Source organism: Liolophura sinensis, chromosome 5 (genome assembly GCF_032854445.1).
Source record: "Liolophura sinensis isolate JHLJ2023 chromosome 5, CUHK_Ljap_v2, whole genome shotgun sequence".
Lineage (NCBI taxonomy): Eukaryota > Metazoa > Mollusca > Polyplacophora > Chitonida > Chitonidae > Liolophura > Liolophura sinensis.
This window is the reverse complement of record NC_088299.1, coordinates 2,712,424-2,736,511: the sequence shown is the minus strand read 5'-3', so window position 1 is coordinate 2,736,511 and position 24,088 is coordinate 2,712,424. Positions and strand designations below refer to the sequence as shown.

Here is a 24,088-nt window from a genome sequence, read left to right as displayed (position 1 = left end):
TAATACTAAAAGCGACCATAAATAACGAATATACAAACAATTAAAATCTTGTCCTCTCCTCCTTGGATCAACAGTAAAACGACACTTCCAAAATTTTCGCTTTTTTCGCTTTTAACTTTTTTTGCTCACTAAAGCAAAACCGTTTGCTTTAATTGAGCAGTTCTGTGTAATATTTGATTTAAATACATTCCAAGGTGGATTACGGGAAAAAAAAGCATCAACTAAAGCAATTTACTGAACTTTTCCTGAAACAGGCCCGTCGGGAGAAAAGATCAATACAGACAAGGAGTTAACTTTTAACAGTGACATAAATATATTTAATAACGGTGTTCACATATTTCATCTATACAAAGCGCGGTCGTCCTGTCTGTACAACGATTTAAAGCCTGAAGGCTATGGGTAAATTAAAAGCTAAGTAACGAATTATTCTGGAAAAGTGAAAAATATTTACCACTGAATCTAACTTCAGCTATATTTTTTCTAAAGCGACGTAATTAATGAAAAATGTTACGAAGAACTGGTTTTTGAGGTGAAATATGGAAAGGTATGTATCAGTGAATCCAACTTCACGTAAGTTTTTTCGGAAATCACCTTGTTTCATCGCCTAGTGGCGAGGTGATTAATGAAAAAAGTTACAAAAAATTGGTGATTGAAGTAAAAAATCGAAAAACATTTACCAGTGAATTCAACTTCACGTAAGATTTCTTTGGAATCAAGTTTCATCGACTGCTGGCGTCGTGATTAATGAAAAAATGTTACGAAAAACTGAGGAAAAAGTATTGCTATGAAGTTTGACATTTAAAAAGAACAGATGCGCTAAGAACCACGGTAACTTTTTACAGAGGAGACAGTTGCGTGATTACACTGATCAGGGTACATCCAATAATACCCTTAGCAGTGTTTTAAGTACTTAATTAATATATGCAGTTCTTTCACAGGCCATTTATTAGGCGAAATATAGGTTTGAAACAGACTTTCTGTTATTAACTTTATCAGTTCGCAATACAAGTTTAAATCGTGGTACAAACAGGAAGTTTGTTCTTTACAGCTTTAACTGACTTGCTTAAAACGGACAATTTACGTGTTTAAATTAGAAAATTAAAATAGTACGTGAACATATTGGTCTAAATCTGGCACAATGTATGCCAATAGGTTTACAAGTAAGAGATTCATTTCAATACTTGCTCGATTTTGCAAGTTTATCTGTCCTCTGTTCCAAATACCTCTCCAATATATTGTGTCAGACATAGCTAATAAGTTCACGGAACACCCTAGTTACGTTTTAAAGAAGATTTGTTTTTAAAAAGTTAAAATTGTTGTCTAATCGATCATCCGCTGAATCCGTGAGCAAGTCTAGAAATGATGTCCACAGCAGGCTCGAGCACACACGCACCCTCCAAACGTAGCAGTTCAAGTCGTTCATTGGAGGTAAAATTGAGGCAGTTCATGCATTTTGCATTCTTGCGATTTGGTTGAGAATTGTAATGTTTTTGTTTGGTTGAGAAAAGATACTTTTTGCTACACACACCCTGTTTGACACCCCAGGCTTGTGCAGCTGATTTGGGGGAAACCTGATCTTATTTTAACTTGGAACCAGGAAACAAGTTTTACCCCTGAAATGACTTGAAACTGCTAGTTTTTCTTTATACACTCCGTGTGGGAATGTGAGACACAGACATGGCCGTTGCCAAATGATGTTCTCTGTCGTGAGCAGGTCAGTAAATCCTGGCGAAATACTGCATGACGATCAGGACAAGCTGCTCTCTGAGGGGCGCAATCGGATCGCACTAGGTACCGCATACAGTGAATTGAGTTAAACAGTAGTAGTGTTTTTCACTCATGCGTGCCCCCAGAAAGGGCCCCCTTCTCGTTTACAGCTAACAGCCCAGAGCATCCTTGTTGCCCACCAGCATCACACCAAAAGGACGTACCCTACCCATGTGTCACACTACCCCACCGTTGTGTTCATGCGGAGGGTGCGCTACAGTGCCCGAGTCTACTGTGGAAGTCAGATCCAGAAACCCAGCGGTGGTTTAAGTGGCGACTCAGAACTGGGAGTCCTCGTCCTCTGTAGCTCCTGTCGGAACTCCGGACAGCCTGTGAACAGAAACGTCCACAAGACGGCAATAACTCAATCATGGAAAGACCTTAGTCCTAATTAGTATGGTTAGAGAGGAAATTCCACAAATTTGTATTAATATATATTACACAACATATATATTTTCCTTCAATAGTTGTCATTTTCTTGAAAGATTAATAATAATATTAATAATAATTAATAATAATAATAATAATAATAATGATAATACACGTGGAAGTTGAAGTAAAATTAGTCTAATAGTAAAACATTTAGCCAAATTAAATGTCAACGTTTCCAGATCAATTTGCTTAAAATTTTATCCCAACTCACCACAGTGATGTATATTATTGTGAATTAGTTTTCTGACCATAACACCATTGAGAATTTTACGTCACAATGTGCTGTCTATATAAACTATGTAATCCACACGGCTTACTGGAATTCTATAAAATTGCAAAAGTGTTACGTACACAGTCTGTCTATCGCCCACTTGCACCAGCTGGGCTCGGATGTTGTACACATTGTTGGTGATTGTGTACGTCCCGCTTGCATCACGACCTGCCACCTGGGAAAGCAAAGCAAGTACACATATATTAAATAAAGTGTGGAAGGTTTCGCTACAGATAGCTGAGACGAGAACATATAATTCAAACTTACTCACCTGATGGTGTGGTGGCTGAACGAACAGCGGATGAGATTGACTTAACGAGGGCACATCTGAAAAACACCAAGTGTGAATAAGTAAACAACTGATAAAGGATCATGAGGATCAAAACTTATTTGAAAATATGGTCTTCAATATTTTTTTTCATCGCGACTGTATTGGTGAGAGGCTGCTGGATTATTTCGCTACGCTAGCGTGCTTACCATCTCGGCCAAAATTCTGAATTCAGAATTATAATTCTGGCATTCGGCTCATCGCCACAAGCATGTCATGTTTACCTAAATAGGTGAGGCATTCGACTGTAGAGGGGGCTATTGCCGAACTGTGAGGGTTGTCCCTTTGTATTGTATTCATATGATTGTATATTAAATGGGACGACAGCACAGCATTTGAGTACTTAGCAAAAATTATCAATGTATTCTGCTTAGGTGCTGCTCTCACTGAGGTAAATTCACAAGTTGTCGACTTTTACTGGTAATACGTGTGACCGTCTGCCAGCTATGAGTGTTACTCTCTACGTGGTAGTCTTTCATATTACATATTTATCTCTGTGTCCTCATTCTTGGGCACCTTTCATTTAACAAAGATTCTAGTGGGATTATGGAGATTATGAAACCGCTTGAAAAACCATATCTGTATGATTCAGAATATTACTGTGAGAAGAAATCAGTCCCTTAGCCATTGAAATCAGTCCCTTAGCCATTGAAATCAGTCGCTTAGCCATTGAAATCGTGGTATACCATCGTAGTATCGCCCACTTCGCGCCATCCTGTCATCACATCTCACCATTGTCGGGAAGTACTAAGATGACAGACTGGTACAATGACTTTAACCGGCTTCCATACTTAACCCTGGGTTAGCCTCTTACCTGGGGGACGGGTCCACTCCTGGCCTCGGGTTAGGTTCACCACTGTCAGCGGTATGTTTGGGTCCAGGTGGACGAAAACATCATCGTCTTCAAGTTCAAACCCTGTGGTTGACTCTAAAACTTTGATGTCATCGTGTCCACCAAAACCCAGTTTCTCTCTGGCAATGGCACGAAACTCGTTCAGGTCAGCGGCCATCGCCATCTTTTTCTGGCTTCCGCTGCAGTTTTGAAACCGCACAAGCCGTTTCCTTCGAAACACCGCCCCCCAAATGTTGCCCATGTTACACTATCAATTCTCAACCAAATCTGAAAATCATGAGACGCTCAGATATAATAAGGTGCTATCCATTTGTAAACGTGATTCAGATTAAAATGTACGTTAGATTTATTGATACGGTCAACGTAGATAAGATTCAGATATATTAGGATAGCCATGAGAAATATGGTTCAGAACCGTTCAGAATGGTTATCACACAGATGGTTCACATTTGTGGACATGGTCATGAGAAGCACGCATGAGATCTGTTGACAACGCCATTGGTGATAAGGAATGAGCTTTAGACCTTCTTGCATGGCCATGGAAAAGGTTATTTATATATTACCATGGTCATGGACAGGATACACGGTTCAGAAATATCGACATTTTTTATAAAAAACATGATGCAGATATGTTCCCATGGTCATAAAATAGAATGAGATGTGGGACGTTATTTAAATTTTTTCATGTAGTCAAAAGAAGAAGTTTTAGATCTATTTACTTGGGATTACGAAAAGCTTTCTGCAGACATGGTCTCCGGAAAGGCGATTCAGGTGGCTTCACATGAATATAAGAAACATGTAACCGATCTGCTGTCATTCTTATTGGGAAAATGATGCATCAAACATTTTGGAAATATTAAGGGAATATTAATTCAGATATGTTGCCGAGAGGGCGGAAAACGTGATGTTTTCACGTGGTCATTAGAAACATGCACCAGTTCTGCTGCCATCCTTACGGGCACAACGGTTCAAACATGTTCACATCATTCTGGGAATAATTATTCAGATGTCCTCTCATGACCATGGGAACCGTTATTCGGATCTATTTTCATGGTTCTGGAATAGATGAATCACTTAATAGGGTCTAGTGAGCATTTTCAAGGAAACCTGGTTCAGCACTGGAGAGAAGAGTGGCACATGCAGAAGGGATAGAAGGCACATTATCCTAGTCTGTTTTGCGCCCGGAGTAAACCACCCTTCCCCAGACAAGTCATAAATATCCTGACTGAAAACCACAGCCGAACCAGCGCGAACTGGATTCGAACCTGTGATTTCAATGGTCAGTGGGAGACAGGTTGCGGCGAGACGAGCACTATATAGGAACGACTTGATGGGAGACCCCACACGTTATAAACATGACGCACTGGCAGATAGGAATGTGACCCAGCTCCATCGAGTATAATAGCTCTATATCAGTGTTCAAACTTTATACAGATAAGGAATTGACATTTGAGAATATAACAATATGCCATGTACTATGGTATGGGCGATAAAATTTTAAAAGTTACAATGTTTGTCGATATGTGGAATTTTACAAATAGGCTTAATCAAACCAACTTACCGAAAGATGCAAGGTGTCGTGTTATCCAGCCCAGCCTCGCCGCCCCCGGCCCGCGCACAGGCTTATATACCCTCATTACTCTGGACCCTAGATTAAAAAGGGGAATACCCATGGGATTTTTATGACGTAGCCTACCCCTCTGCATCGTAAGACGTCTCTAATACAGGTAGTTCCTTTTCTAGTTACAAAAATGCATACTAATTACAGAATAGGAATCCTTAAATAGTGTCGTTGCACTCTTGCAACAAGTTAAACGAAGTCCGGATTTTGCAATATTGCCCTTGAACGGTTACAGTTTTACTTTCAGTATCTATCGCTGATGGTTAGTTTTTTGTGTGTACCCTACCAGCCAATGATTTACTGCCAACGTATAACCTGTTAACTGCGGACCAATGAGACACATGCACTTACTTACCGCGCAGTGAATTGATCAATGGAAATCCCACCGTTCGCATTGTCGATCCGAAAACGAAAATTAACGTTAGGCCGTATCTGAAAAAAACTGAGCCATGGACTCATTTCATTATGATTATTCCGCTCTATTATTATTATCTCAGTGTAAGAATGGTACAATAATGGCAATATCATTCACTAAATGTTAAAATAAAACCGTTGCAGGCCTTTTTGTGACTTATTATTAATGTTTAAAGGCCGCACCCTTGCGTGCATTTTTCATTTATAAGACGGCGCTCCGGCCGTACGTGGGAAGATCTGCCAACAAACTGCAGATCGTCGTGAGTTTAAACCGCGGGCTCTGCCCTGTTTCCTCTCACCATAATGACCCTTGTTGTATAAATGAAATATTCTTGAGTACGGCGTAAAACACCAATCAAATAAATAAATAAATACGAGGATACGACAGCGCTTGAGTTTATGGGTTTAGAGGTAACAGCAGAGCATGGCCGAGTAAATCACCGCCCTTTGCCATGTGGCTGTCTGGCAAACCTTCTGACTATCATCTGCCGTTGCCATCCTTATTAGCTTATATATTTATTATCTGTATTGATTAGCCATTGAAAAAAGTCGCCAAAGGACAAGACGTCCTCTGTATGGGTAGAGGTAATCGCAGTTTTCAGTGTAAACTATCACACTTTAATTGCCACGCCGACATCACACATACCTTTCATCTTACCCTGTGTAGTTTATTCATTTATTAACCTTACGGATTATAGTGTTTAGCGCCGTGTTCAAGCATATTTCTGATAAGACGTCGGCCAGCTTTAAGAGTTGAAGGAACCCATCAATCTGAACTAAGCCATGCGCCGTATTCCTTCTCTAGGTATGCTTGGCAAAACAATGTTCGATGTCATAGAAACGTGTACTCAGTATTGCATATGGACATTTCGATTTTATTTCAGTATAAAGAATGGAGGTAACTTAAGGCAAGTTTTGTGTGGTGTGAGAGATGCATGAAGGTCAACATTTTGTCAGTTTACCATGTGACCCTATGGCCGTCACACGAGGGAACATGAGATTTCTGCTACAAAAAGAAAAATGGAGGCTGTTATGAAGTTTAACAGCAGGGTTAAAGGAGTGATAAAACTCAGCTTGCCCAAGTTTACACCGTACTTTATTTATAGCCTTGGATATGAACAGTTTGAGATTAGAAGTGACATCACGCAGATTTAGGACTCGTTTACCAGATTACATGCCCGTCCTTTACCAGGTACGCCGGATTGCTAGGGAATCAAACAAAATAAACGTCAAGACCAGCGAAGTTACAAGACTGTAAAACACTGACAGAACATGTGAGTATAACTGTTCTTAATGATCTTAAATTTTTTTATAAAATTTCATCCTTTTGTAGTTTCGTTTTTTCGCATGCTTTATATGAATGAATACTCGAAAGACCCAAGGGAAGAAACAAAAGCACGAAAGGGCGAGGGGAAAGTACAAAAGTGTTAGGTGGCAAAACCACTTTCGTTCTTTCGTAGTTTGGCTTAACTCTTTCGTTCTTTTGTCCTTTCACATTTTTTACTGGACTAAATAATCAGTAGAAAGGACGACAAGCGGGCGCATGGCCGCTATCGGCTTCCATATACATGTCTTTTGCGCAACAGAGTTACATATCGGAATATTTGAATATTGAATACTTTCCCAGTGGGGCGGTTTAGTGCTAGCATTGCCATCCAGCTGTCACATCCCCCGATGAATAGGCCTACGCAATTACACCCCTGATATGGGTGCCTTTCCGTACTGATCACAGACACCACAACAAACTGGCGGTCACACAGGAGGATATGGATGCCTTTCCGTACTGATCACAGACACCACAACAAACTGGCGGTCACACAGGAGGATATGGATGCCTTTCCGTACTGATCACAGACACCACAACAAACTGGCGGTCATACAGGAGGATATGGATGCCTTTCCGTACTGATCACAGACACCACAACAAACTGACGGTTGTATGTCTAAGTCTTATCGAACAAGACTATGCCTGACTTAGAACTTCATAAGCTTGAGGTCAGGTTGTATGTCTAAGTCTTATCGAACAAGATTATGTCTGACTTAGAACTTCATCAGCTTGAGGTCAGGTTGTATGTCTAAGTCTTATCGTACAAGACTAAGTCTGACTGAGAACTTCATGAGCTTGAGGTCAGGTTGTATGTCTAAGTCTTATCGAATAAGACTAAGTCTGACTGAGAACTTCATGACCTTGAGGTCAGGTTGTATGTCTAAGTCTTATCGAACAAGACTATGCCTGTCTTAGAACTTCATGACCTTGAGGTCAGGTTGTATGTCTAAGTTTTATCGAACAAGAATATGCCTGACTTAGAACTTCATGAATTGAGGTCAGGTTGTATGTCTAAGTCTTATCGAACAAGAATATACCTGACTTAGAACTTCATGAATTGAGGTCAGGTTGTATGTCTAAGTTTTATCGAACAAGAATATGCCTGACTTAGAACTTCATGAATTGAGTCCAGGTTGTATGTCTAAGTCTTATCGTACAAGACTAAGTCTGACTGAGAACTTCATGAGCTTGAGGCCAGGTTGTATGTCTAAGTCTTATCGAACAAGAATATGCCTGACTTAGAACTTCATGAATTGAGTCCAGGTTGTATGTCTAAGTCTTATCGAACAAGACTAAGTCTGACTGAGAACTTCATGAGCTTGAGGCCAGGTTGTATGTCTAAGTCTTATCGAACAAGACTAAGTCTGACTGAGAACTTCATGACCTTGAGGTCAGGTTGTATGTCTAAGTCTTATCGAACAAGACTAAGTCTGACTGAGAACTTCATGACCTTGAGGTCAGGTTGTATGTCTAAGTCTTATCGAACAAGACTATGCCTGACTTAGAACTTCATGAGCTTGAGATCAGGTTATATGTCTAAGTCTTATCGAACAAGACTAAGTCTGACTGAGAACTTCATGACCTTGAGGTCAGGTTGTATGTCCCCTTAACGCAACTCCATTATAATTTTTTTATCTATTTTATTAGTACGCATGGACTCGCCTGGTCACAAGAAGACACATTCTATGTATACACACCTAATAACTCCTCGTCACCTTGCGGCTGAAAATTTTAGGACGTGAAACCCAAAGCAGGTGTACGTATTCCATTTCGTTGTACTGGTCCTTGCAGATTGTGTCCTTGTGGTTGGTCATGCCGAATGTCAGTTTACTGTAACTGCATGGATGTTGTATCTTTTCGCCTGTATGTCTTATTGCCTGAAGGGTGTTCCATGCATAACGTCGGTATACCTCGAGTAGATGAGGTGTCCGGTGTCAGTATACCCTAAACGGGTGGAGTGTCAGGTATGGAGTCAGTATAACGTAATGGACGAGGTGTCATATCCGATGTCTGTATCCCTTAAATGGGTTGAGTGTCAGGTATGGTGTCAGTATACCGTCATGAATGAGGTGTCATGTGCGGTGTTGGTAAAGCTTGAGTAGATTGAGTGTCAGGTATTGTGTCAGTATACCGTCATGAATGAGGTGTCATGTGCCGTGTCGGTATAATTTGAGTAGACTGAGTGTCAGGTATGGTGTCAGTATACCGTGACGGATGAAGTGTCATGTGCGATGTTGGTATACCTTGAAATAGATCGAGTGTTAGGTATAGTGTCAGTTTATTGTGACGGATGAGGTGTTATGTCTGGTGATAATTCAATAAAAAGACAATCGCAACTATAAGGCAAAAACATGATAAAGATAGCTTTCTACATAAATCAAAGTCAACATTCATATTGGAAAAGAAATTTATTTGTCTATTTATATCTATATTGTCATTTATTAGCGTTTACTAATTATTAAAACATTTCACTGACCATTTTAATGATTATGTTTAAATAGTGATATTCAATTTCCCGAAAGGTCGGTCAATCCACCGCTAGTTAAAATGTAAGTAAAGTCCATTGTGTGATCCTGTTAAAAATACCTTCCACACTGCAGTTTGCAATTCAAGTCGTTTTAAGGCGATAAAATAGGGAGCGAATTATTTCATTCGCACACGTGATGAGAAGTGATACCATCACCTCGTACAACAAAACGGACGTAAAACGTGCATCGTCTCACGAACAATGCGCGTGAAAACCACATTGGAGCAACAACTACCCACCAGCAATGATGAGAGCGCAGACAACCACTGCGCATCCACAAGCTGATTAGATCAACATAAAATTATGTACAGAAAGACATGCAGCTCTCATAGTACATAAATGTACATAGCCACATTTGGCAGCTCAGAGTGCATCTATAACTATTACACATATATCACCAGTCTTACACAAAAACGACACTTAGTTCCCATATCATGTGGATTATGGTACTCCAGTGCCAACATGTATTAACAGGAGATATAGCCAGCATGACCTGCGTGACTTAAACTCACAGCGACTGCATTGGTGAGAGGCTCAAAGGTCAATTCGCCCTTCTAGCGCTCTAACCAAATGAGCCACGCAGGTCCCTAGCCCACTACAACAAAACAGACGTAAAACGTGCATCGTTTCACGAACAATGCGCGTGAAAACCACATTGGAGCAACAACTACCCACCAGCAATGATGAGAGCGCAGACAACCACTGCGCATCCACCAGCTGAATAGATCAACATAAAATTATGTACAGAAAGACATGCAGCTCTCATAGTACATAAATGTACATAGCCACATTTGGCAGCTCAGAGTGCAACTATAACTATTACCCATATATCACCAGTCTTACACAAAAACGACACTTAGTTCCCATATCATGTGGATTATGGTACTCCAGTGCCAACATGTATTAACAGGAGAGGTAGGCAGCATGACCTGCGTGACTTAAACTCACAGCGACCGCATTGGTGAGAGGCTCAAAGGTCAATTCGCCCTTCTAGCGCTCTAACCAAATGAGCCACGCAGGTATCTAGCCCGCTACAACAAAACAGACGTAAAATGTACATCGTCTCACGCACAATGCGCGTGAAAACCACATTGGAGCAACAACTATCCACCAGCAATGATGAGAGCGCAGACAACCACTGCGCATCCACCAGCTGAATAGATCAACATAAAATTATGTACAGAAAGACATGCAGCTCTCATAGTACATAAATGTACATAGTCACATTTGGCAGCTCAGAGAGCAACTATAACTATTACCCATATATCAACAGATTTACACAAAAACGACACTTAGTTCCCATATCATGTGGATTATGGTACTCCAGTGCCAACATGTATTAACAGGAGAGGTAGCCAGCATGACCTGCGTGACTTAAACTCACAGCGGCCGCATTGGTGAGAGGCTCAAAGGTCAATTCGCCCTTCTAGCGCTCTAACCAAATGAGCCACGCAGGTCCCTAGCCCACTACAACAAAACAGACGTAAAACGTGCATCGTCTCACGAACAATGCGCGTGAAAACCACATTGGAGCAACAACTACCCACCAGCAATGATGAGAGCGCAGACAACCACTGCGCATCCACAAGCTGATTAGATCAACATAAAATTATGTACAGAAAGACATGCAGCTCTCATAGTACATAGTGCAACTATAACTATTACCCATATATCACCAGTCTTACACAAAAACGACACTTAGTTCCCATATCATGTGGATTATGGTACTCCAGTGCCAACATGTATTAACAGGAGAGGTAGGCAGCATGACCTGCGTGACTTAAACTCACAGCGACTGCATTGGTGAGAGGCTCAAAGGTCAATTCGCCCTTCTAGCGCTCTAACCAAATGAGCCACGCAGGTCCCTAGCCCACTACAACAAAACAGACGTAAAACGTGCATCGTCTCACGAACGATGCGCGTGAAAACCACATTGGAGCAACAACTATCCACCAGCAATGATGAGAGCGCAGACAACCACTGCGCATCCACCAGCTGAATAGATCAACATAAAATTATGTACAGAAAGACATGCAGCTCTCATAGTACATAAATGTACATAGTCATATTTGGCAGCTCAGAGTGCAACTATAACTATTACCCATATATCAACAGATTTACACAAAAACGACACTTAGTTCCCATATCATGTGGATTATGGTACTCCAATACCAACATGTATTAACAGGAGAGGTAGCCAGCATGACCTGCGTGACTTAAACTCACAGCGACCGCATTGGTGAGAGGCTCAAAGGTCAATTCGCCCTTCTAGCGCTCTAACCAAATGAGCCACGCAGGTATCTAGCCCGCTACAACAAAACAGACGTAAAATGTACATCGTCTCACGAACAATGCGCGTGAAAACCACATTGGAGCAACAACTACCCACCAGCAATGATGAGAGCGCAGACAACCACTGCGCATCCACCAGATGAATAGATAAACATAAAATTACCTAAAGGAAGACATGCAGCTCTCAGCTGCATGTCTCTACCGCCCAGGGAAAACCCTTACGGTCATCTCCAGGGCTGCAGACAAATCATTTCGCGACAACGCCCGTCATCGCAGTAATAATAAAACAGATGCGGTTTAACACTCGGTAACTGTACATGACACTGTAGTGCGCAAAAACATGCCTAATTCTACAAGTAAACACAATTTTCGCGCATACAGACACGTAGCTGTGCCCAGAATTAGCGACAGAGCGCCACATTTGGCAGCTCACGCATACAGACACGTAGCTGTGTCCAGAATTAGCGACAGAGCGCCACATTTGGCAGCTCAGTCGACTGCTGCAGCCATGAGTGCAACTCAGGATATATTGATTAAACAATCCATAACCATATATCACCAGTCTTACACAAACCCGACACTTAGTTCCCATATCACGTGGATTATGGTACACCAATACCAACATGTATTAACAGGAAACTTCCGGCCAGGTTTTGCCAGTAAGCCTATAATCTGATTATTTTTATACTTGAAATCATGAAACAAGCTTTATCCCGCAAACTACTTGCTATTGCTTGCAGTTTTGCTGCAGGTACCAGATGATTAAGGCTTATCGTTCAGATAAGACCTTGTACAAAAGACATTCGCCAAACGAAGCTAAATTCTAACAGGATCGCTAATGACTTTACATACATGAACACAGCAGTGAATCGAATGACTCCTGTGTTAGATTTCTTGGTCGTCGTCCGTTGCAGTCCCAGATGGAGCTCCACGGATCCTGCAAAAAACAAAGCTTAGATGTAAAGGTGGTCGGATGAATGAAGTGCTTCCATAGTGAATGATGAATTAATCAATTGATTGATTGGCGGACTGATTGATGTTTAACGCCATATACTCATGAATGTGGCACAGGCTTATGGGTAAAGGAAAACGGAGCGTCTGAAATAATCATCGACCTTTACCAGATACCTGACAAACACCTGACACTACCTAAAGCCGCTGCCGAAACAACGAGAACTGGCTTCGAGCACATAAACTCTTTGGTCAACAGTCAGAGTTTGCCACAGTCAAGGCTGCCAATCCGAAGCCCTGTAACCGGTATTCCCTGGACACTGGAAGCCCTTGCACAGTGGAGATTACGTTCACGACGAGATAATTTTTTTACCTCAGTGATTTATCCGAAATATCACAAATAACAAGTATATTCTCGGGATTTTGGTAATGAGCTTCTCTTTATTTATTTATTTATTTATTTCACTAGTGTTTAACGCTTTACTCAAGAATATTTCACTTATACGACGGCGGCCAGCATTATTGTTGGAGGAAACCGCTGGAAACCCACTACCATCCGTTGGTTGCTGGTTGACCTTCCCATGCACTAATTAGCTTCTGTGTTGATGGATACGGTATACCATAGTTTACAATAAAGAGTAAATATAATAAGAAAATGCCCACATACACAACAGCATAATGGTCGCCGACATGTACCGTATGGGCATGGATGTTGTAAACCTGGATCACTGGGGACATCCGACTGACCACCTAGAGGGAATAATAAAACTTCATTAGGGATCCCGTTCTCTCGGAACGGGATACTAATTGTAATCGTTATTATTTTTCTTTTTCTTATAATTTTTTTGTCACCGACTCCATTAGCAGGAGATCTCCGACACCGTTCAACATTCAAGTCCCAAATTTCGCTCATATTATCTGGCAGATATTTTCTAGAGGTAAATTCTCCAATTTTTTTCTAGGTCACCTGGTTAGGCCACTGTATTGAATTTTGTGTGAAACCTTTAAAAATCTTCTTCTCAAGAACCACTGAATCGATTGTTCTGAAATTTGATATGCAGCTAGACCGTTGGTAGTTACAAAAAAGTTTGCAAAAATCGTTGCCTTCCGGTTAAAACTTTGGAAGCTCGCCATTGGTCGAAGTTGTGACGTCACAAAAAGAAAAATTTTCAGTTTTTTCTAACGTATTCTGGTGTATGTTGGGCCGGTGATTCCGAATATGCTTTTATGTTTTGCATACCTCTGTAACTTTTTGAGATATAGTCAAAATACTAAACTTTGTTACGTAATTTAAATGACCTGTAACTCGAGAACTATGGGAGCTAGAAATGTGCAACTTGCGCCAAATAGTAAACATGGTCTTTCTGGTGTATGCCAACGGATTTGAGCTACGATCAATAATTTTCTCGCTAGAAGCGTTTTTTTTTTTTAGAAAAAGATGGTAATCCTATTGCTTTAACATGGAGTTAGATGGGAACTGGACTGGGTTTATAGTATTTCACCTGATGCTTTCTGCTCCACTGTCCGTGATCTCCCGAGACGGTTGTACGATGACATACAGCTATGCTGTCCTGTATTTGATAGCTTAGAATGAGAACTACAACAGCAAACGACGTAGGCCTGTAAAAGTTAGCTCTGTTTTGCGCACACCTTGTCTTCTTTACTAGACGTTAACCAGGCCAGGGTGATTGACAGATATCGACATGTGCCGCTTTCTGACATCGGCCAAGCTATCAGTAGAGCAGTCAGTCTGTGCATGGCATTGAGACGTGGAAGTATAAACTTGCTGTTACACGGGCCGTGTATTATTGGGTCGGGAAGACGTCCTCCATCCATTTTAGTTCATTTTTGTTTTACGCCGTGCTCAAGAATATTTCACTTCTGCGCCAGCATATTATAGTGAGATGAAACTGGGTATGGCGCGGGGAAACCCACAACCATCTGCTGGTTGCTGGAGACCTTCTCCCTGGAGGGGAAGCCAGCATGCCCTGCAGTGATGTTCAGCACTTACCTGATCTATAAGGTGCCAAAGGATCGCCAACCAGTTGGGATCTTTAAATCAGAAAAAAAAACAGATAAAGAAAGAATGGCAGAACGTGTTCAAATGTTGAGATGTCATATATTATGAAGATTTTTGCTTTTCAAATGTATCAATGTTGAAAAGTATAACCAGCCTTGAAATTCCTTGATTTTCGTGTATGAATGTTTATCTTTCATATAACATAAAAAAAAACAACAGAAATTTAGCCCGGATTTGGTCGTTTAAACATGTTAAAATGTGTTAAAACCAAATCTGTTTAAGTTTTTTTAAGTAAAGACTCATTTGCATGGAACTTCTTGTCTCACTACTGTTAAGAAAAATAAAGCAATTGTTTTTAAATGCTTGACGTTTACCAAAAATAAAAGCAAATTTCTAGATAGGTATGTTGAGTCGTGAAATGGTGGAAACTAATGTTTTTAAAAAATTTAAAACACCGAAAGCAATTTTACACGGATGTTTTCCTTTAAATGTTGAGTCGTGTTTAATGAGTAGCATTGAAAAGTGGTCTGTTCTGTTCTATTTATGCTTAAATGCTAAGCCATATAGTAGCGAAAAGTGAAAGCAAGTTTGCCTCATTTTTGTGATTAAAAGTTTGAGCCTGGCATTTAAGGACAAAATTTATCGCGCCTTTGAGTCGTTTATTTTAAATTAATAAATTATTTATCCGTTACATGTTAAAAAGTGATGCAAATTTGCCTGGACGTACTTGTCGGCTGTAATGACGTTGCGTAAGTATGCCGAAACGATATATTGCATCGATTAAAGATTCAAAGGATAATTGGTTAAACAGGAAAGTAATTTGCTATATAAGATTAATTTGTTCAAATGGTGAGCCGTAATGTGTAAAAAAAAAGTACTGGAATATATTTCGGTTGATTTGTGTGTTTAAACGTTGACCCACTGCCTATTAAAAAGTATAATAATCGATTTATTATAAGGAAAACAGAGATGTTTTGGGTTTGAGTGTTAGTGTTTAGTGCTGAGTGATTATATTAAGTTCCATTTCACGTCATGTTACACAAATTTTCAATGTATGTGAAAACGAGCATATCTTACCAGGAGGACGGGTCCACATTTCCCTTCTGGTAACATCAACCAGTGTCAAGACAGTGAAGTTGCGCAGCTGCATAAAACACTCTTCGTTCTCGATCTTAAATCCACTGTCTGGCAGGACAACGTGTACTTCATCGCTTGAAGGTATATCCAACTTATCCTTTCCCTTTTCCATCAGGTCCATAAGTCCTGATACTTTGACAAGTACTCTTCGGGGGCTAGGCGTACAATTTTCCACCCATATGTACCTCATTTCCGTGGACTCCGTCCTCCTGTTGTTACACATTTCGAAGGTATCACTTCTCAAACACCTATGAGTGAAAAGAAAAACCCAAAGAAACAAACAATTAATCAAATTTATAAGTAGCATAAACACTGAAATCGGATATGCTGTCCTATCTTGTCAAAGGATACTGACACCAGACATGCTGCCCTATCCAGTCACAGGATACTGACACCAGACATGCTGCCCTATCCAGTCACTGGATACTGACACCAGACATGCTGCCCTATCCAGTCACAGGATACTGACACCAGACATGCTGCCCTATCCAGTCACAGGATACTGACACCAGACATGCTGCCCTATCCAGTCACAGGATACTGACACCAGACATGCTGCCCTATCCAGTCACAGGATACTGACACCAGACATGCTGCCCTATCCAGTCACAGGATACTGGCACAAGTATTAGGATTAAATCACTAACCATTACATGTATTATAAATAAATAAAAAAATAAAAAATAAAAAAAATATCTTTCGTTAAATCCCTTCCCTGAATGATGAGGAATTGCATTTTTATCTACCTAACGAATTAATCCATTCCTTATAAGAACTAATCCGTAATCAGGAAGAAATTTATTTCTTCATTAGCCATGGAACGAATTAATGAGTGAAAGCATAAAATAGAAAAATGAAATAAAAAGAAAATCCGATTACCCTTAAGAAAGTCTTCAGCCGTTAAATCCGTTCGCTGAGTTTTACGACGGATTGCATTTTCGCCGTTCTAACGGATTAATCCAATCTTGATTACAGATTAATCCATTCCTGGTAACGAATTATTCTATAATCACGAACGGATTAATCTGTTATATCGACCAAAGTGCAATTCATCTTCATTCAGGGAACGTAGTTAAGGAGGTTAGTATTCCTTTAACAAGTAGGCTTATTAAGTATTTTCATGATCATATTTGACAAATAAAAAAGTATCAAGAAAGCTATAGGAATAGTATATGGACGGATATATCCACATGCTGACTCACCTTGAACGAAACTGACAACTGTTACGCAGTTCAGGTGGTAATATACACAGCACGCATTAGCAAAGGCAGTCACGTAGGCCAACAATACTATATGCACACATGTTGACCTATTTTCTTTCAATAAAAAGAATGAAATGGAGGCATCACCATGTAAAAGTAAAATAAGCCTCAACAATATTCATCAAGACCAAAAGGCTAGGGATGCATACCGAAAGGATGACATAGGTCCAACTGAAAGATAATAGTTATTTATTTATTTGATTGGTTTTTTACGCCGTAGTCAAGAATATTATTATATTATATTATATTATATTATACGGCGGCAGCCAGCATTATGGTGGGAGGAAACTGGGCAGAGCCCGGAGGAAACCCATGACCATCAGCAGGTTGCTGCAAGACCTTCTGGCAGACTTACGGCCGGAAAGATGAAAGATAATAGTATAAGACTTCTTTTACCTTTACGTGGTGATGTCTTAACTTCATTATTGAAGAATTATTATTATTGAAAGGTAATAGGCCAACATGTGTGCATACAGTGTAGCATTATTTGTTGGCCTACATGACTCTACCTTTGCTAACGTTCCCGTAATGTTACCCACAGAGTGTTCTTCAATATTTTTTTCAGTTTTGCTTTAAAGGAAAAGACCTCTAAATATCGAACTAGGCTTCACTAAATAAACCACTTAAAACTATGCATAAATATACTTTCATTTATTTGTTGGGAGGGGGGGGGGGGTTAAGGCGTTCAAACATTTTAATTCTAGGGTAGGCTTTATGGACCATACTATCAGAGGTTAGGAACTCAGACATCACAGGAAGTTTTTCCAACTCTAATCATGACATTGAATGTTGTAAGAACTCTTTTTAATTCCTAAATTCCGGTTCCTATATACCGTCAGCATGGCTCATAGTAAGCAGACCATCGAATTCAAATATTTGAATCCCTTTCAACACTCTCCAAAAAAATCTTTAAAAAAATAAATGAAAGTATTTTAACACATGGTCTTCAGCTGTCTGTATGATGAAACTTACTTCATATTTTAGCTTTCTTTTACTGTAAGGAGAAAAGGGCACTTGAAAATATCTTTGGTATGGTGGGTAATTGGGACCATCCCTTCATAAATATTGCCTTTTGAGTAATAATGTTATTTACTAGGATTTAGCACATGTTTAATAAAAAAAATAGGTGCACTAAAATTTGTTCTTTTCAGCGGACCAAATGTGTTCAACTTGGACTTTGATAATATTTTTATTTTGATATATTTATAAACCGAAAAAATACCGTACCATGTTTGCAAAAAGTTTTCACGCTCTTTCATCTGATTTTGGTATCATTTTTATGTTTTCTTCTACTTCAAATACCAAATGAATAAATAAATATTCTAGTTTACACTCGGGCTATTTATTTTGACCCTCAGAAAATTTCATAGTATTTCTGATTCATCCCAAATTCAACAAAACAGTCAGAAATGTAATGTTAAAGGTCTATGTGCGTTGTTTGTAAGGCATTTTAAAAAAGAAAGGTATACCAATACTCATCCTATCACATAAAACTGCAATAAGCAGTCATTTAGGTCAGTTATTGCAAGTTGACTTTATGGTGTGTTCCCTCTGGGCTTCGCCTGGTTTCCTCGAGACAAGTGCGACTATCATATGTGCACTGGCGAACATCACACGGCTAAGGCTGTACACTAATGGGTGTGTGTGTTTTTTTTTGTTTTGTTTTTTTTTTTTTGTTTGTTCTTTTCTCCGCAACTCTATACAGGGGACACAATTCAATAGGACAGGACATGTAACGTGCAAAAGTTGGTTATCTCCCCTCCTTCACATCGTTGATGATGTCGTTTTTCTTTGTTAGGAAGCCACAACAGTGCGTTTGTCGAGCTCTTGAGGAATCATTTCAGCTGCGCTGAAATAAGCTCGTAAAGCACAAAGATCCATCTACGCCTGGAAATTATACCAGAGAATACGTGACAACCTGCAGAAAATTTTCGTAAAACTGATAATGGACAGTCAGTCGTGCAAGCAAAGCTGAGCCCAGTGCGCAGGCGCATCTTCAGTTGATCGGTTTGGCGGCGAAAGTACAGTAGGTGAAAAATGGGTATGTTTTATCTTCCTGTCGTATTGTTTTACACGGGTGCGATCAAATATCAAGGGTAGTGAGAGTTTAGGGCCACGTGCCATTGACAGTCGGCGATTTACTGGGCCTGTTTGGTGTAAGCCCACGGGACTTATCAGATGAGACGGGTCATCTTCTACACAGTGTCCGAACCTCGCCATTCAGCCCCCTACTAAACTAGCGTTGGGTCGAAGTTGACACGAATGTCAGACAAAACTGTCCGATCAGCCGGCAGTCCGGCCTCACCATGGTGGGATCACAGTGTTGCGTTCAGTAAAACTAAAAGAACACGATCCTTTGTAAAACTTTAATTTCCCTTCTGGCTAAAGGGCTTTGAAGACTAATATACAAAGCACATGACTGTGCTGCAACAACAACATTGTTTAATTTTTTTTATTTCGCCTTTTATTTACTTAAGATTAATTAAAGGTAGTAATGGAAGTGGGGTTACTTTTAATGCTGATTTGTTCACGTGTGTAATTCGAAACTCCAGATAGTGGAAACTTTTAAAAATTTTGTTACGCATGCATGTTGCCTTGTAGTAGCCAGGGATCTTGGCTGTGATCTTTTAATGTGGGGTTAGGCGTAAATCACAGTCGAGCAGTCTTCTAGGTTAAAATATTGGTATTTGAGAACAGCGTAGCACAGAGAAATTTTTCCATATGTTGTAGCCTTTACGACCAGTAAAGCCAAAATAATACACAGTTATGACTTACGCTCACATCTCATGTTAACATTGTGACCTAATAAATCAGGCTGTTGCTCCCAGTGCATGCGTGGTTGACCTTTCACTCTGTCACTATGTTTTGATCAGCTGGTTTTCAGTTTTGACGGACAGACAGTCATGTTTCTTCAGGTATCAAATTAAGTTTGCAGTAAAAAAGGGGAGTTATCTTTGGCATCCGTTCCATTCTGAATTTTATAGAAAGGTCAGCCGCTGCTGCGCATGTGCGCCTTGCTGACTCAGATTTAAAAAACATGGCAGCATGCGACAAGCTGCTAAAAATGAGCCTATTTTCGACTTCGGCCAAGATTTACAGGAGAATGGTGATGTAAAAGCAAGTAGCGATTGTGGCAAAATGAGTGTAAACATTTTAGCTTTCAGAATTGCCATGCTTTATGGGGATTTAGGACGAGTCTAATGCGCATGCATCGAATTGAGGAGTGGGTAACTCTGTAAACATTATACCATAATCAGCTCCACACATCACAGGCTAAGGGTGGACCTTTGACTGAGGTCTCGGGCTACATTGTAGGATTAGGGATCAGACATGCATCATGAACTCACTGCGCTATTTGGAAATTCTGTAAATCCGTACAATTTTAAAAAAAAATAGTAAGGCAAGTTTCTTTGTGGTAGCCAAATACATCTCCGTGATTCGTCCTGTTTCTATTCATGGGTGAATGTTGACCTTTTGACTAATTTCTGATAGCTCACTGACTGTCCTCCTCCCCAATGCCAGTAAGCATTTACCCTTTTGTGGGTACATCTGCATTTTGACAGTACAGGACTGGTCACCAGTTACTCTTAACCACTATTTTGAAAATTTGCTTCAGTGATGTACTTATTGCAGGAAGGTGATGTGATAGATGGAGTCCTTGTGCTATTTTAAAATCTTGACATTCATTATACATGTAAGGCCATCCCTGTCACTCAAAAAGCATGGTGTTGATTTCAAACCCCTATCGCCATCCCACTCATGGCAATAGAACTGACCTCCTTAGCTCATTTAGGCTTTTCTCTGGTTGAATTTAAACACAATATTGTTAAATCACTACTTGCACCTATAAAACTAATAGACTTGCTGCCTTGTGGACATATTCACTGTGAGATTTGAACGTACCAAACTGCTCACAGTGGATGGCCATTTTGGAAATTCAGAAGTGCAGCTGAACTGGTTTCAGAAGTGTAACTGAGTTCTGGCATTAAAAACGTCCTGAAATCTGTATTGCATTTACCAGATGTAGGCACATGTTTAATTTTCAAACATCTATTTCACCTGAGAAGGACAGCAAAAGGAGCTTGTTGCTTATGCATGTAACTTTAGGTGTCACAAATGCCTTCCTCACTGAGATATGCTCCATCAACCTGGCATTCAAAAATCTGGACGCAGTATTATGATGAATGTCAGAATTTTAAAATAGCAGGTTTTTAAAACATTTTTCTACATGGATTAATGATGGTACTCAACTGATTGACTTGACAAGATTGGTCAGTGCTCAGGAATTTGTTGAAGAACTGGATGAACCGGATGCTGAATGTCAGTGTCCACTTGCAAAGTCCTGTTAACATTACTAGTTCATAAATGCCATGGTGATATGAGACCAACAGTGCTGGTTGCTTCAGTACAGTCAATCTAGATGGACTACATGCGCATGCCACAGCTATGTTACTTTTCCTTAATCTTCTGATTTCTGGATTTACAACCTGCTGCGTAATGGCTAACAGATTTTAGACTTCCACCTTTTCAAGAAAAAGAAAACAAAGGTGGGTGTCTTTTAAGGTGGTGTTATTAAGCTCAGTTCTGTTGTTTCATATATTTCCTGATTATGCTAGATATTCATGTTAGTCTGATGTAGTATTAAGATTTGGTTCTTCGATCTTGATTCTGAACAGTGGCTTTGCCAGGATTGCAAAACTGCCAGTCCGCTATCCTAGCCCTTCAGGCCGTGGCCCAGGGCCCGCCGAACATTTTTTTGGTCTAATATTCCAACTAACAGCTATTTCAAAAGGTGTTGTTTACTCTCTTAAATAACATGGAAAAAATGTTTCTTACATATGTAATTTAATACTTGTGAAAATAAAAGGATACAAAACCAAATTGTGCTTTGAAGAGGCAAAAGTGCATAGACAGTCTAGAAAACAATTCATAAGGCTACAGGTGTCCATTTTTGTGTGTCTTTTTCGATATGTCAGAGATTGCTTAGCCTTACAGGAAGAAAAAGAGGTCAGGTTGAGGTTAGCAAAGTCACACAGACAGTAGGTCCCTATATTTAGGCATACATGAATAGTTCAGAGTTGTTCAAGTAATTGTTTCCAAATTCCGTCCTATAAGAAAAATATCAAAATGACAAGGATATTGACATTTTCTGCCCATATTTTCTAAATAGAAAAAAGGGCATTTGTAGCTAGGATTGAGTGGTTCTGAAATTCATATACATGTGTATATATATATATATACCTGTGATCAGTTGTTTACTCGATTGTTGTAGTGTAAAACCCCAAGCACACATACATAGGCCTACATGTACATACTTAATAGAGCTCACACATAACATGGGTGTTCATGGGCGTCAGACTCACAAGATCACACTCAGAACATCTCTGGCCATACCTGCGGATGGCCGTGGGTTTCCCCTGGGCGCTGCCCGGTTCCCTCCCACCATAATGCTGACCGCGGTCGTATAAGTGATATATTCTTGAGGACGGCATGAAACACAAATCAAATAAATAAATAAACCAAACACTCAGAACAAGGGCAAACAAATGCCATCAACTACAAAAAGTACGTCAGATGATGTTTGAGAGAAACAAAATGGTGCAGATAACTGAGGTACTAATTTAGTACCATAAATGGGGTGCAGATTTTGTGAAGCCATTCTCAACATGGTCTTGGCAGCTAATCTGAGTGACCGGCACCTGGCTGAGATCTGTGGTCAGTGAAGACAGTGGCATCAAACCTTCGGATTGAGTCAAAAAAGCTACCTTCGAGATACATGTATAAACAGTTCTAATCACCACCCAGTTAGTTTTGTTTTAATTTAGATTAAAATAAAGTCGGGGTGATCAGTCTTAAGTGAATTTATTACATATACATCACTTTGCATGATAAATGTTGACAGTTAAAACATGTAGAACTGAAACTACATGTATTTTCAACACACTTCAGTTTCGCAGGTTGATTTGATGTTAGCCAATAACATACATTGGTAGTACAGGCATTTATGCGCTCACAAAGAGTGCCTCCGCTGTTCTTGATAAGTATGCGACTGTCACATCAGGATTTTTTACACTGTGGACCATCCTATTAGTGTGGCAGAGATTATGAACCAGTATTCGTTCGGAGCTCAGACAAGACTTGGTGAACTTGACGGCTTCGATGCGCTGTTGTTGTAATTTTCATTTTTAAATAGAGCAGTTCTGTGGGTAGGGCCCTAATGGTGAATTTTTATCAGCCCATCTTCAGATGTATTCCCCATCTGTTCGGAAGAATTACCCCTGCAAAGGGTGGGAGGACGGGTGGCTGGCAAAAGAGTTTGCCAGACTTGCACTGTCACCATATATAATAAACATGTGTCGCTTAACAATTGGTGTCCTGATAATGATAACTTGACTGATCTTTCTTGTTTATTTTACCTTTGAACATTTGTGTGGAATTCGCCATGTCAAATTGGTTTAGATGCTGGACTTTCAGTCATGAGTCACTGGAGGCATGAGTTTAATCCCCTTCTTATACAGGGACTTTTTTTGATTCCTCGGCTTTGTTTTCAGGGTTATGGTGACAAAAAATATTGAGAGTGGACTTTTGTCTTGCAAGAAATTCACTGGAAACCATTTTCCTTCCATCAGTATGATATATATGCCTCACATATGGAAGTTTGTCAGTAACTCGGCATAGGTCGGTGGTTTTCACCAGGAGCTTTAGTTTTCTCCACCCATAAAAGTCTTAGCAGTTGCCCTTGTATAAGTGAAAAATTATTGAGTATTACGTTAAAAACACTCACACGTAAGAAACAAATTAAACATTTGGGTGAATTTGTTGCTTTATTTTGATGCCCCTGGAGTACATGCTTTTATGTGGCTTTGACTGGTATAATAAATGTTGT

General features: G+C 39.9%; 1 protein-coding gene across 1 annotated transcript; it reads right to left on the bottom strand.

Moving 5' to 3' along the window:
- Window positions 1–891: 891 nt before the first annotated feature.
- On the bottom strand, window positions 892–5,291 carry LOC135465791 (uncharacterized). Its single transcript, XM_064743135.1, has 5 exons — window positions 5,213–5,291; window positions 3,613–3,918; window positions 2,742–2,797; window positions 2,551–2,645; window positions 892–2,097 (listed from the first exon to the last, which is right to left on the bottom strand). The coding sequence occupies exons 2-5, from the start codon at window positions 3,890–3,892 to the stop codon at window positions 2,046–2,048; spliced, it is 483 nt and encodes a 160-aa protein (XP_064599205.1). The 5' UTR covers window positions 3,893–3,918; window positions 5,213–5,291; the 3' UTR covers window positions 892–2,045.
- Between the last annotated feature and the right edge of the window lie 18,797 nt (window positions 5,292–24,088).